The following is a 15417-nucleotide window of genomic DNA, read 5'->3' as shown; positions in this document are numbered from 1 at the left end:
TCCGGCTCCTTTTGTTCGCCCCTAACCGCACCGCGGCGGCCCCACCCCGGAACTGACCTCACCCGCCCGGCATGGCGGCCATCAGTCCGTCCTGTCGCCGCCGCTAGCGAGGAGCGAAGGAGGGCGCCGCCATCTTGGGAACGGGTATGACGAGAAAGGCGCGCCGCCATCTTTGTGCAGGGCGCAGTCGACCGGGGTGGGTGGGCGACATTTAGGGGGGGGGGGGGACACGACAATGAGGCGAGGGAGAGGCGGGGAGGGGAAAGTGAAGGCGGGAGCGCCATCTTGGTGCAGGGCAACGCGCAAAATGGTGACAGTCTTAAAGGGGCCGTCGCAATTCCAGCCTCAGCGCTGGGCAGGAGAAGCGGAAGGTGGGGAGCTGAGTGCCTTCACCTGCTGTGAGTGACTTTGGAGTCCAGAATTTATTCTTTTTGTAAAAAACAAAAAAAATTACCTCTTTATTAAAGTTTATGACGCAATCATGATCAAGCCTTCTGTCATGATTTCATTTAATTCAATGCCATGTACAGCAACGCTGTCCCACAGCTTGTGGCGCTGAGGGATGGCAGCTTCTGTCCCTCAGGAAGAAGGGAGGAAAGCCAGGCCTGCCAAGGACAGCCTCAGGCCCTGATTCAGGCTGGTGTCACTGCTGTGAAAACACAGAAGGGTAAAAAATTATAGCTGCCATGCCCTGACATCACGTTGTTTTAGTTTTAGCCCCTCGTCGTGGTTCAAGCCGTGCAGAGCCCTGAGAGGAGCAGCCGCTCATCTCTCTGGACCTGGTGTGCATTACCTCCAGGCTCACAGACAAAAAGGAGGCTGCGTCTTTCCTTGGCGGGGCCCTACCTCCTCTCAGGTGACATTAAACCCTTTCCTTAGCTCCTAAATGGTTAAAATCAGCTTCATCTGCCTCACTCTGTGCCTGTGCCCTGTGCAGGAGGAGGGACTGTAGACCACCCGGTCCTCCTCTCACACACCCACACCAGCAAAACTCTCGTGCACGCCTGGTTCCCATCCTTCAAATCACCGAGCAATAACCAAGGCTGCAGACACCATCCGTATTTAGGGACCAGGGGCACATGGTCCAGATCAGTGGAGAAAATCTGGTGAACATCTTGCTGGATGCCTCAAATAAAAAATAGTGGATATGACTAGTATCAATATTAAGGCTAGTTAACAATAAGAGAATGAAAATCATTTAAATTGCAGCTTTTACTACTTTTTCGTTAAGACCCAACCTATGTGACATTTCTAAAATGGAATATTTTGAAAACCCCATTCCATTTCTCTAACAATAGCTCACCAAACTAAGGCCACTGAAAAATACAGCATATGTTTCCTCGCAGCAGGAATAGTAACACCAGTGTGTTACGAGGATATATCCAACAGTAATTTTGTGGTACCTGAAAAAAGCAGGCTGATTCACTAATGGGTATTTTCATTTGGCTGACTCATTGGAGGACAATGGGCAGCATCATTTTTTAAAAAATTCATGAAGGATGGTTCAAAGGCATTCATTATAATTTCATTAGTGTAGAAGAGGCAGTTCTGAGTGGTTAAGTGCAGCCAATTTTAACTTGTATACACCAGTGATCACTGTTATAGTAAAATAAGCATATCTGTGGCTTTCTAGGAACATCATAGGTCTTAGCATCCTCCTGTAGCCATACGCACAGGACCTGTACCAGAGGACCTATGATCCCACCTGCCAGAGACAGTGTTGTAGACATTCATCAGCCCAGTGCAATAGCTAGATTTTTAAAAAAAAACATCCTTAAGAAGAATTGTTCGTGTCTAGATGCACTTGTTAAATTAAAATGACCTGAAGAAAGAGAGGGTCCTGATTTTCCTTGAGTTTTACAGTACAAACAAAGGTCAGATGTGTCCTTTTCCTTGCTGGCCGCATGCATTTTATCCAGCAATTTCTGCTGAATTTCAAGATGACATTAAGATGAAGTTACATGTTACTGTTGAACCAATATAAAGGCCAAATCGTGCCAAAGAAGGTGGGGGTTCGTGCTCCTGCCCATCCCTTCTTCTCCCCACTCCTCTCTGCTCTGGTCCCTACCCACATCTCTATTCTCTTGCAGTGCCTTTAGCACTCACATCCACCCTGCCCTGAGCCAGTTCAACTCATGGACCTTACAGAAGGTTTAAAGGACCTTGCAGAAGGTCCTTTCTGCCAGGCTGGCTTTTAGCTAATTGAGCAAGTCAAGTGAGCTCAGCTCAGGGGCAAACAACAACCAGGGAAGGTGCAAGGCTGGCAGAGGAGGGGGCAAAGAAAGCATAGCGAGGGCAGCAGGAGGGAGAGGATAAAATGGCATTGAGCTATTAGATGGCTCAGGATGTGCCTTGTACATTCTTACAGAAGCAAACACAAGTTTTCCTTCCATCTGTTTGTTTCAGTGTTTGAGTTAAACAGAAGTTTAGAAAACAAAGAGTTTGCATCTGCCTGCGCAGGCATTCCCTCCTGCTTAGTCACGGCAGGGATGCTGTAAACCCAGCGGCCGGACGTTGGGTTAGGATTCGGGAACCTTTGGCACAGTGGACGTCAGCCGCTTCCTCTCCCTGTGGCTCACTTTTTCCTACTGTGAAAGGGAGACAGTAATTACTCACTCAGGAGACCTACATGACCTGATTCATCGGTGCATGTAAAGCCTTGTCACAAAAGGAAGAAGGAAGCCAAGAGAGGACAATTTGCTCTCTACACCTCACTGCAGCAATTGTCACCTCTCAAACGACTGGTGAAGAGTTCGGCTCCTGCATCCATGCACTGAAATCCCCCTCTGAGGCTGCTCTCTGTCTCCCTGCCCATCCACAGCCCAGGGGTCAGACAATGCGGCAGGATCCTGCTTTAGGTTGTCTCGTGGGCAGTTGGTCATTATCCTCTGATGAACCTAACGCTGATGCCTTCACCTTCTGTACCTGTGATCCATTCTCTTCACTAATAATATTAAGCCTGCAGGGTGAAATTTTTGAGAGTGTCTAACCAACTTAAAAATTCGTTTTTCAAAATGACTGAAGGCTTCACTCAAAGGGAAATTCCCTGCCATTGCCATGCCAAAGTAATTATAGTCATACCACAAAAATTATCCCGCTATAATTATGCCGGTATGAACCTCCACCTGAACAATATGCTGGGATATGTTCCCAGGCAGCCAAAATCCTCTGGCAGCTCTGGCTCCAAGCCTCCGGGAGGAAGGGACCTGCACCCAAAAGCCCTCTCCTCCCTCACCCTGGTGCTTTAGAGAGCGACCCGAGATCTCCCGTTCCCCGGTACGATTTTCCTCATCAGAGTGTTGTAGCTCGACTGCTGCCTTCCTGCAGCCTCTCCGACTCCTCCCAGGAAGTCCCAGCTGCAGATGAAGCATTTTGGAGACAGGGAGAGGGCAGCATGTGTGCAAAGGCAGCCCGGGCGGTTGTGCCAGACTTTTGCAGCGTAAGGCAGCGTGGCCCAGCTTGATGTAAGTCAGTTTTACCCCCCACCATCCCTTTTGGGAGCTGCCTTGTGCCTACGTGTGCGCGCTTGCTGGCTGTTGCTGCTGCGTTCGCCCGTGCTCCTGCTGTGGCGTTGCACCCCCACGGTGTGACGGGTTCAGGGGCACCCTTGTCCCCAAAGCTTTTTGGGTGCACCTGCGAGCGGCCAGGCTGGCCAGCACCACGGAGGTGCTTGGGGAGCGCTGGGACGGAGGAGACGGCTGGTGCCCGCGGGCTGGAGGGCAGGAGGTGGTGAGTGGCCGGTCCCCACGGTGACCTTTCAGCTGTCACCTCCGAAATCCTTGGTGTGCTCCATCCTGTGCACCCTGCCAGGGCGAGAGGTGCCCCGGCTCCCTTGCAGGGAGCGTACGTACGGCACAGCCTGAAATGCCCGACCAGGTGAGAGGCTCCCTGAGCCTTTCCCAGGCTTTTTGACTCGCTGGTGGCTGACCCCGCTCCAAAACGTTGCCCAGGGCTGGGGAGGTGAGGCAGAGCCCTCTGCGCTAGCCCCGGTCAGGGGCTGCCTGACCCCAGTGCTGCCTCTAGCTCTTTGCAGGAGCCTTGTGTACAGCTCTTACACCAGCTCTGTAGTTTTCTGTAATCCAGTGAAGCCCTTTTTACTGCCACACTTTCGTTTTCTCACCTGCAGGGTTAGTCCCCTCATTCCAGTACTCATTTGCTTTGCATCCCAAAGCAGTGTCCCCCCACATCTCAGCGCTCGTCCCTGACAAGCAGCTGCCCCGCGCACAGGGACAAGGTGGATATTTTGCAGTCCTGAGCAATATTATGCTGTGGCTTCCAATTTTTCCATAAATTGTGCTGTTTTTTCCTACCTGGGCAAACAGATGTAAAATCCCACTGGTCTCAGCTGGCAGCCACTTTGCACTTGTGTTAGAAATAACACAAAATGCAAACAGTGGGGACTCACCTCCTGCATGAAAGGATGGAAAGTGCACCTAGCAGTACTGAGAACGTACCTGTGGGCTAGCCAGCTTCAAACCTGTTTTAACTTATTTTTTGGCAGCTGGGTAAATTAATCCATGGCTGGTCAAAATAAAGGCGCATGCATCCTCCAGATTCACTGCTTTTATCTCAAGTACCTAACAAAACATTAACTTACTTTAGCTTAAATGCCGCATGTTTAAGCAATGCTGTAGAATAGTCGAGGGGACCCGAGGTGAAGGAACAGGCTGCATCAGGCACAGAAATTAATTTGTTTGGGGCCTTGAAGGAAAGGTAAACACCAAAATCACTTTGGAGATGGAAGCTGACATCTTGTTAATCAGAATAAAACTTGTGAGTAAACAGCCTGGAGTTGCAGCAGCTGAGAGGTCAGAGATTCTCAAAAACAGCAGCACTCTTGCTTTGATTTTTTTTTTTGGTAATCTTAAGAACATGAAGGAAGAGGAAGAGATGGGTTCATGTGGAGTAAGTTTGCCCAGTGTACATCCCTAAGGTCCCTTGTTTCACTTGCCAGCCCCAAGAGGCAGGGTGTCCGAACAGCCCTGCCAAGGCACAGCCCCATCAGCGAGGAAGGTGGAGGTGCTGCAGGGGAGGATGGGCAGAGGCAAGAGATAACCGAGATCAATGGAACTGGACGGGAAGCTGATGTTGAATACCAAATTCCCAGAGGATGCCCTCTCACTGGTGTCCGTACCGCTCCCCCCAGTGCAGAGGAAAGTGGGGGGAGCCTGGAATTCGGGAGAGAGGAGGCAGAAGCCATGGTTGCCCTTGTGATCCTGGCTTTGTGTGTGTCACGAGCACAAAGTACAGTCCCAGCACTGTTTGACGTTGCAGCGACAACACACAAAGCAGCTCGTTTCTCCTTTTCCTTTCTGTGGCAGAATAACCACAGCTTTGGGTCTGGACCTGTCTCGTCCCCAGGTACACAGAGCGTTTGCTTTACCCCTGCAGCCATTGAGCGATTGTCTCACTTTGCTTTGTGTCCGGGGGAAATGCAGGTCCGTGCCCATAGGAGTGAGACAGCAGGAGCTGTGGCATGCTCAGGAGAGCGGGACCATCTCTGCGTCACTTCTTGCTGGAGAGGAAGAGCAGCGCTGGATATAGCTCATACTCCAGCGAGGTATTGAATGCCCAGCGTGACTGTTTCTGGCCAGCAGCCTGGTCCCTGGCTCAGGCTGCAGCGGTGTGGAGCCCAAGGGAGCTCACTGCCGAGGAGCTAGCCTTGGCAGCGATGACAGATAGGGCACGTCAGGAGAAGCCACACTGGTGCAATCTCCTCTGTACCCACTTATTTCCAGGTAGCCTGTTTAAAGGGAACATCTCATAAGCAAGAGAATATCCTTCATACAGAAGAAAGCTCATTGTTTGTGGGGTTGCCTCATCTGATGGTCTCTTCTACTAAAGCCTCTTGGGTTGCAAAGTACTTGGGAAATATCAGCATCCCTCTTGGAGATACAAACATGCAGAGCAAGGAAATCACATGTGGCAGGGAGTCAGTGGTGGAAGGTTGTGGCCACTAAGTCTTCTACATTTGCACTCAACTATCCTGTCTGGCTGCCAGGCAAATTGCAACTGGAGAAACACATCATTCAGTTTGGGGAGCAGAACACGCTGAAACAGATTTGGGGGCTGCGTGGCCCCGAGCCTGTGTTGCTCTCCAGCTGGATTGGCAGCCACCCATGGCAACATCATGCAGTCCGGGGGTGGGATGGAGGGGACAGCAAAAGAAGAAAGTATTTGTCATTTCCCTTCCTGAAAGGGCTGGAGCAGACAAGGCCTTTCCTCAGAACTTGGAATTTCTAGGCTTAACGCACCTTCTTCCCACTGACCCCCTTCACACTTGCTGATGCTGTTAAATTCTCTGAACTGTGGCCAGCAGCAGCCCCACCGCAAGAGGACAGTGCTGGAGCTGTTAATATTTCACCCCCAGCTATCTTTCACTTCCCAAGCCATGAATCCTTCTACTCCCACCAAAATCAGCTCAGGCACTGGGTCTTGCTGACCGTAACATCCATGAGCTTGTGCAGAAAGAGCAAAGCAGGGGGCTGGGGGAGAGGAGTGGGGCTCCCCTAGACCCGGGGAGGCAGCGACTTCTGCTCGCCCTTGGCTGCCTGCCCAGCACCACGGGGGAGCGCAGAGTCCACCCGGTGCCCTCTGAAACACAGGGCTCCTCGGCAAGGTATTTGCAAAGATCCCTAGCGAGGGCTGAAGCTGTATAAAAATCTAAAGACCTCAACACAAAATATTGTTGGGGCACTTTTCAAATTCTGGTGCAGCCCAATGGGAACGGCAGAGGTGAGCAGGTAAGTGGGGAGTTACCACTGGAGCCGAGCCTGGGGAGGGGGGGCTGACCTGGTATCCCCCCTGACCATCCTGGCACGACAGAGCACAGACCCTCTCCCCTCACGTCCCAGCTCTGCATCTCACGTCTCAGCTGCTTTCACATGCCCTCCTCATCCCTGTTCAAATTTATTTTATTTGCTGTGGTGATGATCGTTTTCTTGGCTCGTTGCTTCAGAGACGCCCTCCTCGCATCCCCACGCTGGCTTTTCTTGGTGCTTTGAACATCATTTGTCTCTGGTTTCCAGTCCCTTTGCTGTCTGGTTACCTTTTCCCTGCACTGTTGAGTTACTAAATTCTGCCTCTGCTGCTTTTCATCATCCTCATAATAAATTCCCCATCAAGCATATCTGACTTTCTCCCACTGTGCTTATCCAACTGGAAGGAGGATTTTGTTCTCAATGTTTCCTACTGTCCTTCTTCCCACCCCCCCAGCCATGATGCAGGTGGAAATTAGATACCAGTGAGGTGAACGGTACCTTGGTGTCTCTGTATGTCAGACTGACCTGTGTGCTGTGCTCCCCTCTTGCCTGTACCCAGTTGCTGCCTGGTTTTGCCATGAATTTTAGGTGCAAAAACCAGCATATTGTTTAGGATCTAGAGGAACTCCCTTCACCAAGTGCTCCAGCAGGACAAAGGAGTAAATACTTCTACTTCGGCTACTCCGTAGAGCAGCGTGCAATAAAAAAGTTTGTTCTTCTAGGAAAAGGGGATATTTTGTGGCCTGTAGAGAACAAGGAGGTCCTTCCGATGGAGGACAAGAGAGGCTATGGAAGGCAAAAGCCTGAGGTCTGGGGTCATTGGCCTGGCTGTTACAGCTTGGCTGAGCTCATTTGACCCCATGATTTATTCCAACTGAAAATGAGGTTTAAGGCATTGCCAGCTCCCCAGTGAGTGTACACATGCTTCTTTTGTTCATCTGTTTTCTCAATTCTTGTTGAAACTTGTAAATGAAACATTCTCCTCTGCCAGCTCTTGTCTGTTTGAGCTTTCATAAAAAGTGTGTGAAACCTCTTCCAGAAGCCACTGCATCAGCATTACTGCTCTAGGGTTGGTCACCAACAACCCATGAAGCAATACTAAAGGACACACCTTCTATTGGGAAAAACATACCTGGAGAGGCCACGTCCCCTTCACACGTGGCCCCATCACCATTAGTAAAAGCTTCAAACTCACTTTCTGTCTCTCTCTTTGCAGGCAAAAATGTCAAGGCCGGTGCAAGCTCGGAGGCTGGAGGGAATAGATAAGAATATCTGGTGAGTTAAGACAATATCTGGTTTACCCTGGTGGTAGATGTGGTTTTAGGCAGCCTAACACCAGATAGAAACCATCACAGCCACACAGCACAGAGCAGCACAGTCTCCCTCGGCTACTTTGCATTTGTTTAGGAAGCACATGAGGGCAGGTTTGTCCCAGGGAGACTTTACCCTGGCTCAGCTCTGTACCTGCTGCTCACACTTTATGCCCTATCAGGTGTTCCGCACCATCCTGCGGGAAGGCAGGCGGGAGCACCTTGTAATGCATTGTACTCCATCCGACCCATCCACCCAAATGATCCTAGCAGCACCCAAATCCGAGCCAAGTCATTGCAGCACACTGGCTTCAGTGTGGCATCTGCTTCAAGCCCAACCTAGGGCACTGCAAGCAGAGAGGCAGGCAAAGGGATGCTGCAAATGCTGTTCCCAGTCTGCCAGGCACAGGCATTGGGAAAACTGCATGCTCGAAGAAGAGATTTAAATGGGCTTTCCCCAAAGCCCTGCTGTGCCTGGTTTCAAGCTACAAACTGCCGATGAGCTGGCTCTTGTTTGAGACAAGCGCTGAGTTCAGCCTGCCTTTCCTTCTGCACGGGCCTTCATGGTGTCTAGTTGCTAAATTTTACAGAACTGGTATGAGCTTGAAAACTTCCGAGACCTCTCCTGCTCAGTCTGGTCTGATCAGCAGCGGTGCATGGCTTCAGCTGTGACTGCACACCCAGACAGCACCCCGGCTGTTTCCTTCGAGAACAAATTAAAACCACCCCCTAGTGCAATAGTGTCTCACCCTTGTTTTAATTGAAAGGGATCTGAAATGACCTGTGCTTGGTCCTGTCCGCCTGCGAGCAGCAGGATGGCTCCGCAGGAAGGACACCAACCTCACTCACTTCCCAAAGGGATGCTGGCAAGCAGAGCCGGTGCCAGCATGCTGCCTGGACCCTCTGTAAATGCTTGTCTTTCTCTCCCTTTCTTCTCTCCAGGGTGGAGTTTGTAAAACTGGCTGCCACCTACTCCACGGTGAATCTGGGCCAGGGCTTCCCTGACTTCCCCCCACCAGACTTTCTGAAGGAGGCGTTCGTGAGAGCCCTCAGCGAGGAGAACCACATGCTGCACCAGTACACCCGTGGCTTCGTGCGTGGACAGAGCCCCCTCCTCGGCAATACCCCCCTCACTCCCCGTTAGCCTTGGCCACTTCAGGGCTCACCAGGCAGCAATAAACAGGGCAAACCACGTGAGGCAAAACACGCATCCAGCCTCAGCCCAGGCCCCCTGCGCCGAGGGCTGTAACACCCTGCTTTACCAGGGCATTTGAAGCAGCCGGGCTGGAAGATGCCCCGCACGCTCAGTCACAGGGCACTTGGCTGCCCAGACCCCTTCCAAGGGCTCATCCATGTTTTAGGAGGCTTCTGCAACCCAATTCCCACCCCTCCTCTCACCCCACAGGGCCACCCGCCTCTGGTGAAGATCCTAGCCCAGTTTTTTGGGAAGCTGCTTGGACGAGACCTGGATCCTATGACCAATGTGATGGTGACTGTGGGGGCATACCAGGCCCTTTTCTGCTGCTTCCAGGCTTTCGTTGATGAAGGCGATGAGGTAACCCAAGATTTGGGCTCGTTGCCCAGGCAGCCTTCCCCCAGAAGGCTGTGGGTCTGCTAGCGGCTGCAGGCTGGTTTTCATTGTCCTTTTCCGAAGCGGAAACGGTTTTATTCCCATTCTCCAGTATCTGAGCTTCCAAAGGAAAAAATTATCTGCTGCAGGGCACTGTCTCATTTCTGCATAAGGCAAAATAACCCTTTTGCCCTGAGTGGTGGTGTTCTTCCCTGACACTGCCCACAGGCAATGCAGATTCTCCATTACAGTAATTCAGGGATTAAAATTTCCTGTCCCTCCCATTGCTCTCTGCACCCATCAGGGAAGGTCTGAGCAGGGCCAGGAGGGCGCCGACATGTCCCTTTCTTCCAGGTGATAATCATTGAGCCCTTCTTCGACTGCTACGAGCCGATGGTGAAAATGGCTGGTGGGACGCCTGTGTTTGTCCCACTGAGACCGGTGAGTGGGTCAGAGCAAAGCTGTCGAGGAGGGAGAGTCGTAGCGAAGTGAGCGAAGAGGTGAGTGGTAAGCAAAGCGCAGAGGTAGCAAAGCAAGACAAGATTCCCCTCTGTTCTCTCTAGAAAGCTCCAAAAGATGGAAAATTGATGTCTAGTGCAGACTGGCAGCTGGATCCAGCTGAACTGGCTTCTAAATTCAGTGAACAGACAAAAGCCATCGTCCTGAACTCACCCAACAACCCTCTGGGCAAGGTAACGCCTCTGGCCTTGCTGTGGCTGGCCCTGAAAGCTGCTGGGGTGCTACAGCTCACCCAGCCACATTTGCAGTGTAGCAGTGACTCGACCTTCCTTGCACACAAGGGGAACGGGTGTTGGGGGAGCACCACATGCTGCGCTCACTCTTCTGGTGTTTTTAAGCCTGGTCTTTTGTGCCAGCAGTGGCTTTGCCCTGTTAGACCATTGCAGCCCAGCTCCTGCCCACCCTGGCTTGGGAGATGGTGCAGGCAGCATGCACAGCCTTCACAGAAAGGCAGGGACAGGCAGGGGCTCAGAAATCCTCCTGCTGCATCTCTGCTCCACTCCCTGCCTGCTGCAGGTATTCAGCCGAGGGGAGCTGGAGCTCATCGCAGACCTGTGTGTGAAGCATGACATCCTGTGCATCAGCGATGAAGTGTACGAGTGGCTGGTCTACGATGGGAAGGAGCACATCCGCATCGGTACGGAGAATGGCTTGGCTGAGCTTAGCTGTCTTCTCTGGGTACAGCATCTTCTGGGAAGGAAATGGTGATTTAACGGGTGTTCCCTGAAAATTACATGGGCTGCTTGCATGCACAGCTCTACTAGGCATATATCCCCATTAGAGCTACTTTGCTGTACTTCAGTCTCAGCCTCCAAACCAGGTCTTAAACTGGAACCCTGGCTTCCAAAGCCAGTCAGAGGAAACAGAGAGCTAGCTTCACAGCCTGAGATTTAGAGCAAAGAGCCCTTTAGCTCCAGTGAAACTGAATTTTTTCCCATACTTTGTAAAACCACAGTTTTCTGAGTGTCTCTAGTTTTGGGACATCCATTTCAACATGATTTCAGAGGCCTGTTCTTCCTGTTGCAGTAACATGCAATCACCTTGTTGCAGGGTGATGGTGCTTGGCATCTCTGGGAAGCCCTGGGGCTGGGTACACGCGTATGAAAACACTTAATTACAAAGAGATGCTCTTGAGAAACCTGGCTGCCTACTTGGGATGTTCTTTGAGGCTCATCCAGGTGAAAGACGTTCTGTGAACACAAGAGGCCACCACGGGTTACAGTGGGCAAAGAGCTCCCACCATGTCATTAATGCAGCCCAGAAGCAAGCGTGCTGAGCTCTGCCATCGGTGTTTCTCTCTTGTTTCATTGCCAGCCAGCTTGCGAGGGATGTGGGACCGCACGGTGATGATTGGGAGTGCTGGGAAGAGCTTCAGTGCCACTGGATGGAAGGTGAATTCCCCCATGCGGCTCCTCATTGTGTCCCCATCCCCGTCCCTTTGCTCCAAGGCATGGGTCCGATTGCCATAGCACGGCACTGGGGACACTGCTGCTGCACACTCAGCTTTGAGCCTCAGGGTCTGAAAGTACCACAGCTGCTTTACGATAGCCCTGTCTGGAAAATACAATGAAGCCAGCACAGGCAAATAAAGGGGAGCCCGAGTAGGTACCCAGAGACTTACCACCTTCCTCCTCCTCTCCTGGCCGCAGGTGGGCTGGACTGTGGGACCCAACCGGCTGCTGCAGCACCTCCGTACCGTGCACCAAAACTCAGCGTACCACTGTGCCACAGTTGCCCAGGTAAGGCAGCTCCCTGTAACTGGCCCTGCAATTCCCAACCCCTGAAGCAGGGGCAAGAAATGGTCCTTCTGCCCACGCCTGACCTGAAAGGCACAGACAGGCACAGACAGGGTGACGTGTGGTGCCCTGGAGAGCCTCCTTCCCTTCTCCCTGCAGTCGCCCCATGCCGGAGAGGAAGGGGAGAGTCCAGCCTCCCCGGGGTATATTCCTTATTTTGCATTGACAAATCTAAGAGGCCATTTGGAGGGGCTGGAGGCAGAGAGCTCAGCTTGGTGCAGTGAGAAATCACGCCCTGCTCCCTAGTCACCTGTGAATTGCATTGGAGCAAAGACTCTGGTTCTCGAGCAAGCCTTGACCATCTCCCCACCGGATTACCACTCTCCTTGCAGGAGGTCGTGGCTCAGGGTTTCCAGAGGGAGCTCGAGCTCTACGGGAAACCAGACAGCTACTTCGTCCAACTGCCCAAGGAGCTGCAGCAGAAGAGAGACTGGCTGGTCCAGAGCCTGGATGCTGTGGGGATGAAACCCATCGTCCCCGAGGGCACGTACTTCTTGGTGGCAGACATCTCCGAGTTCAGTGAGTCACGTGGCTGCGGTTTTGCTCAGGCAGGGCTGAGTACAGGGCGGGCAGCTTGGAGTGGTACCACTAGCAGGGACAAGAATCTGCATAAACCACCACCACAGCAGGGAGGGACAATAGCGTGTTCCCCATCTAAGCTCCCAGAGGTCGTGGGTTTGGGGCTCGGCTGAGGCACCCGGCAGCAGCCCTCACCTCTGCGCTGCTGTGCTTCTCCTGCAGAATCTGACGTCCCTGATGTCCCCGACTCTGACGAGCCCTACGACTCCAAATTTGCCAAGTGGATGGTCAGGAACAAGGTAAATGCATCTGGCCCTTTCTGCTGCGTTTGCCCTGCGTGGGTTTGTGCCCTCCCTCCTGGCTGCCCTCACGGGAGCCAGCAGCACACCACCACTGCTGGCTCCGGCAGCTCATCCAGGGGGGAGCCGGGGGTGTCTGTCAGCAGCTGGCCTCAACCCTGGCAGCCTGAGCTCAAGCAGAGTGAGCAGACAGGACACCGAGGGCATCTACAAGCCCATCCATGACACTTGCGAGCAATAAGTGGATGGCTTCACGCCAGCCCAGAAAGAGTAATCTCAGCTCCACGTTTGCTGTTCCCAGGGACTTGCTGCCATCCCGCTCTCCGCTTTCTACTGTGGGGCCCACAAGAACAACTACAACCATTTCATCCGGTTCTGCTTCGCAAAGGTGAGATACGTGGCAGCACGAAGGAAGGCGAGCTTGGGAGTAATAATCAGGTCTGGTTTAATGAGATAAATGCCAAGAAGAAATGCAGAATGCCTTGGGTGTTAGAGCCTGAGCATGGCATCACAGCCGGTCCAACCCCCTCCTGCGGACATGCGAGCCGAGCCGGGGGCAGGAGGTGTGCCGGTGCCATCCTAAGCTTTGCCCCATCAGCATCCCACATTTCTTGGTCAAGGCAGGGAGTCTTCTGGGTGTACATTTAGCTGCCCAGTGGCTATGCCTGCCCCAGAGACGGCTGTGCCTGTGTCATACTGAACACGGGGCATTTGCGATGTTCCAGAATGAGAATGGGATTTTTATACGAATTATGACTGCAATGAGGGGAAAGGGGATTTGGCTGGAAGCCACTGACCAAACCCGTGGTGTTTGTTTAGGAGGAAGCCACACTGAAGGCAGCAAACGACATATTGCAAAAATGGAAACGGGAGAAAACTAGTCCCTGAGCGCACTGGAGAGAAAACCAGGCTCTCCTTGGTCCTCACCTGCCATGACCGCTCTTCCTCCTCTTCCTTTGCTTGGCTACAAACTTTGATCCGTCCTTATTTTTGTGCTTTCAACCACATTTTCTGTCAGACAAATGGGTATGAGGTTTGCCATGCCCAGGGTCTGGGGGACACTTTCTGTCACTGTGAAGTGATTGCACTGTTCCTTGCAAGAAGTGAGTCTTCAGGTGTGCTGTCAGTATTTGACATTTCTTCCTCTTATGTTTAAAGACTTTGATAATCAATTCTGGGATGCGTCCGGCAAGACACAAGGTAAGGATGGCTCCGGGGGTCTTTTCCACCACCAAATTCTGAAAAGGTGTTTCAGGACCTACCTTTAAGGCCATGCTGAGAGGTTACTGTGGCTTGTCTCGCTCCACATCCCCACTCACGTACCCCAGGGCGCAGGACAGCATTTCCACCAGCACCCACGTTCCCATAGGATTGTGCAGTATCACCACCCATCAGTAGGTTGATTCCTATGATCCCGAAAATTATAAACCCAGTGAAATGCTGTTTCCTATAATTAACAATTTTCCCATTATTTTTTTCTGTGCATCTCTGGGGAAGGTGACCACAGAATTGGTAACTGGTTTCCCCCAGGAAACAGGCTTTCATAAATAGCCCGGCTATTGCCAAACCTTCCCTGTGCACCCCCCAAACTACCCCTGGCACTTTGTCAGGGCTTGGCAGCATCGTCCAGACTGCAAAGCAAAACCTTCAGGCCTTTGACAAGCACACGCAGTGGCCAGGGAGGACGGGCACAGTGGCCTCAGGCTGCTCCTGCTGCTGGTGGCTCCCACAACCTCCCACCCACCGGGCTGGTGGGGTAACATCAGCAGTGTTTTGAAAGGTGATTCTTGCATCATTCTTGATTTCAACCTGGATAAGAATGTAAACCAGCATCATCAATCACACAGGAGTTATGTGCAACAGACTGTGCAATACGTATTTGTGGTGGTTAAATTATTAAAGATGAATTACTGCAATTCTTGAAGAGTAAATGTCTCTGTAACGATTACAGGGCTGATGCAGATCTCCTGGAGAGCTGCCGTCACCCATGCAACACCTGCGTTCCATCCCGCGGTGGTGGCTGCTCGTCCCACCCAGGCCGGTGGGTAGCGGCTCCGCAGGTTTTCTGTGTCGGGCTGCAGCTGGGGTACCAATCCCCTTGGAGCCAGAGCTGCACCGACCCGCGGGAGGGAGGCAGGCAGGCAGGCAAACACCCACCTCCTGCCTTCGCCATGGGAGATGCGTCCCGTCTCACCTGCCTGCACAGCCTGGGTGGGCGAGGGTGCTGCTGAAGGCCCTTTTGCACACATATACATGCCAAATGCTGGGAGAGCTGCAATCACCGACACAGATAAACAACCGTGAGATTAGATTATTAAGATTAATTGCAACATCCCCACGTGTGGGCTCTTGCTCTAGGCCATGACGCACCCCGCAAAGGGGCAGGGTGTATCCCCCGCATCCTCCAACACGCACGCAGTGCTTGTGCAAAGACACCCAGATGCGGGTGTCCGGATTTTACCCGCCCCACGGCCGCCCCCAGCCTCCCCGGAGAGGCGGAGCTGCTCCCGGCAGGTCACCCATTCTTCCGCAGAACGAGGCAGCCCCTGCTTAGCTTCACAGCCCGCGCAGGCGACTTAAACACTGCCGCCGACCCCGCCCCCTGCCTAGCCATTGGTCTACTTGACACCAGCCTCCGCCCCA

General features: G+C 52.6%; 1 protein-coding gene across 2 annotated transcripts; it reads left to right on the top strand.

Annotated features, from left to right (window-relative positions):
- The first annotated feature begins 3419 nt into the window (after nt 1-3419).
- Nucleotides 3420-14690, top strand: KYAT1 (kynurenine aminotransferase 1). Of its 2 annotated transcripts, none has more exons than XM_050907810.1 (13): nt 3420-3464; nt 7978-8036; nt 9014-9164; nt 9477-9626; nt 9996-10082; nt 10205-10333; nt 10677-10797; nt 11475-11551; nt 11810-11899; nt 12289-12475; nt 12698-12774; nt 13076-13162; nt 13594-14690. In XM_050907810.1, the coding sequence occupies exons 2-13, from the start codon at nt 7984-7986 to the stop codon at nt 13660-13662; spliced, it is 1278 nt and encodes a 425-aa protein (XP_050763767.1). In that variant the 5' UTR covers nt 3420-3464; nt 7978-7983; the 3' UTR covers nt 13663-14690. The 2 variants fall into 2 exon arrangements, with proteins under 2 accessions (XP_050763767.1, XP_050763766.1); XM_050907809.1 differs by lacking the exon at nt 3420-3464 and adding an exon at nt 5462-5560.
- Nucleotides 14691-15417: the final 727 nt, after the last annotated feature.

This window comes from Gymnogyps californianus, chromosome 18 (genome assembly GCF_018139145.2).
Source record: "Gymnogyps californianus isolate 813 chromosome 18, ASM1813914v2, whole genome shotgun sequence".
NCBI lineage: Eukaryota > Metazoa > Chordata > Aves > Accipitriformes > Cathartidae > Gymnogyps > Gymnogyps californianus.
The sequence above is the reverse complement of the archived record's forward strand: the minus strand, read 5'-3'. Positions and strand labels throughout refer to the sequence as shown.

Excerpts from the sequence above, each read along its gene's own strand:
- KYAT1 (XM_050907809.1), top strand. The coding sequence starts at position 5,477 with ATGCTCAGGAGAGCGGGACCATCTCTGCGTCACTTCTTGCTGGAGAGG. Across the intron at positions 5,561-7,977 it reads ATAGCTCATACTCCAGCGAG|GCAAAAATGTCAAGGCCGGT; the intron begins GTATTGAATGCC and ends CTCTCTTTGCAG. Across the intron at positions 8,037-9,013 it reads GGAATAGATAAGAATATCTG|GGTGGAGTTTGTAAAACTGG; the intron begins GTGAGTTAAGAC and ends TCTTCTCTCCAG.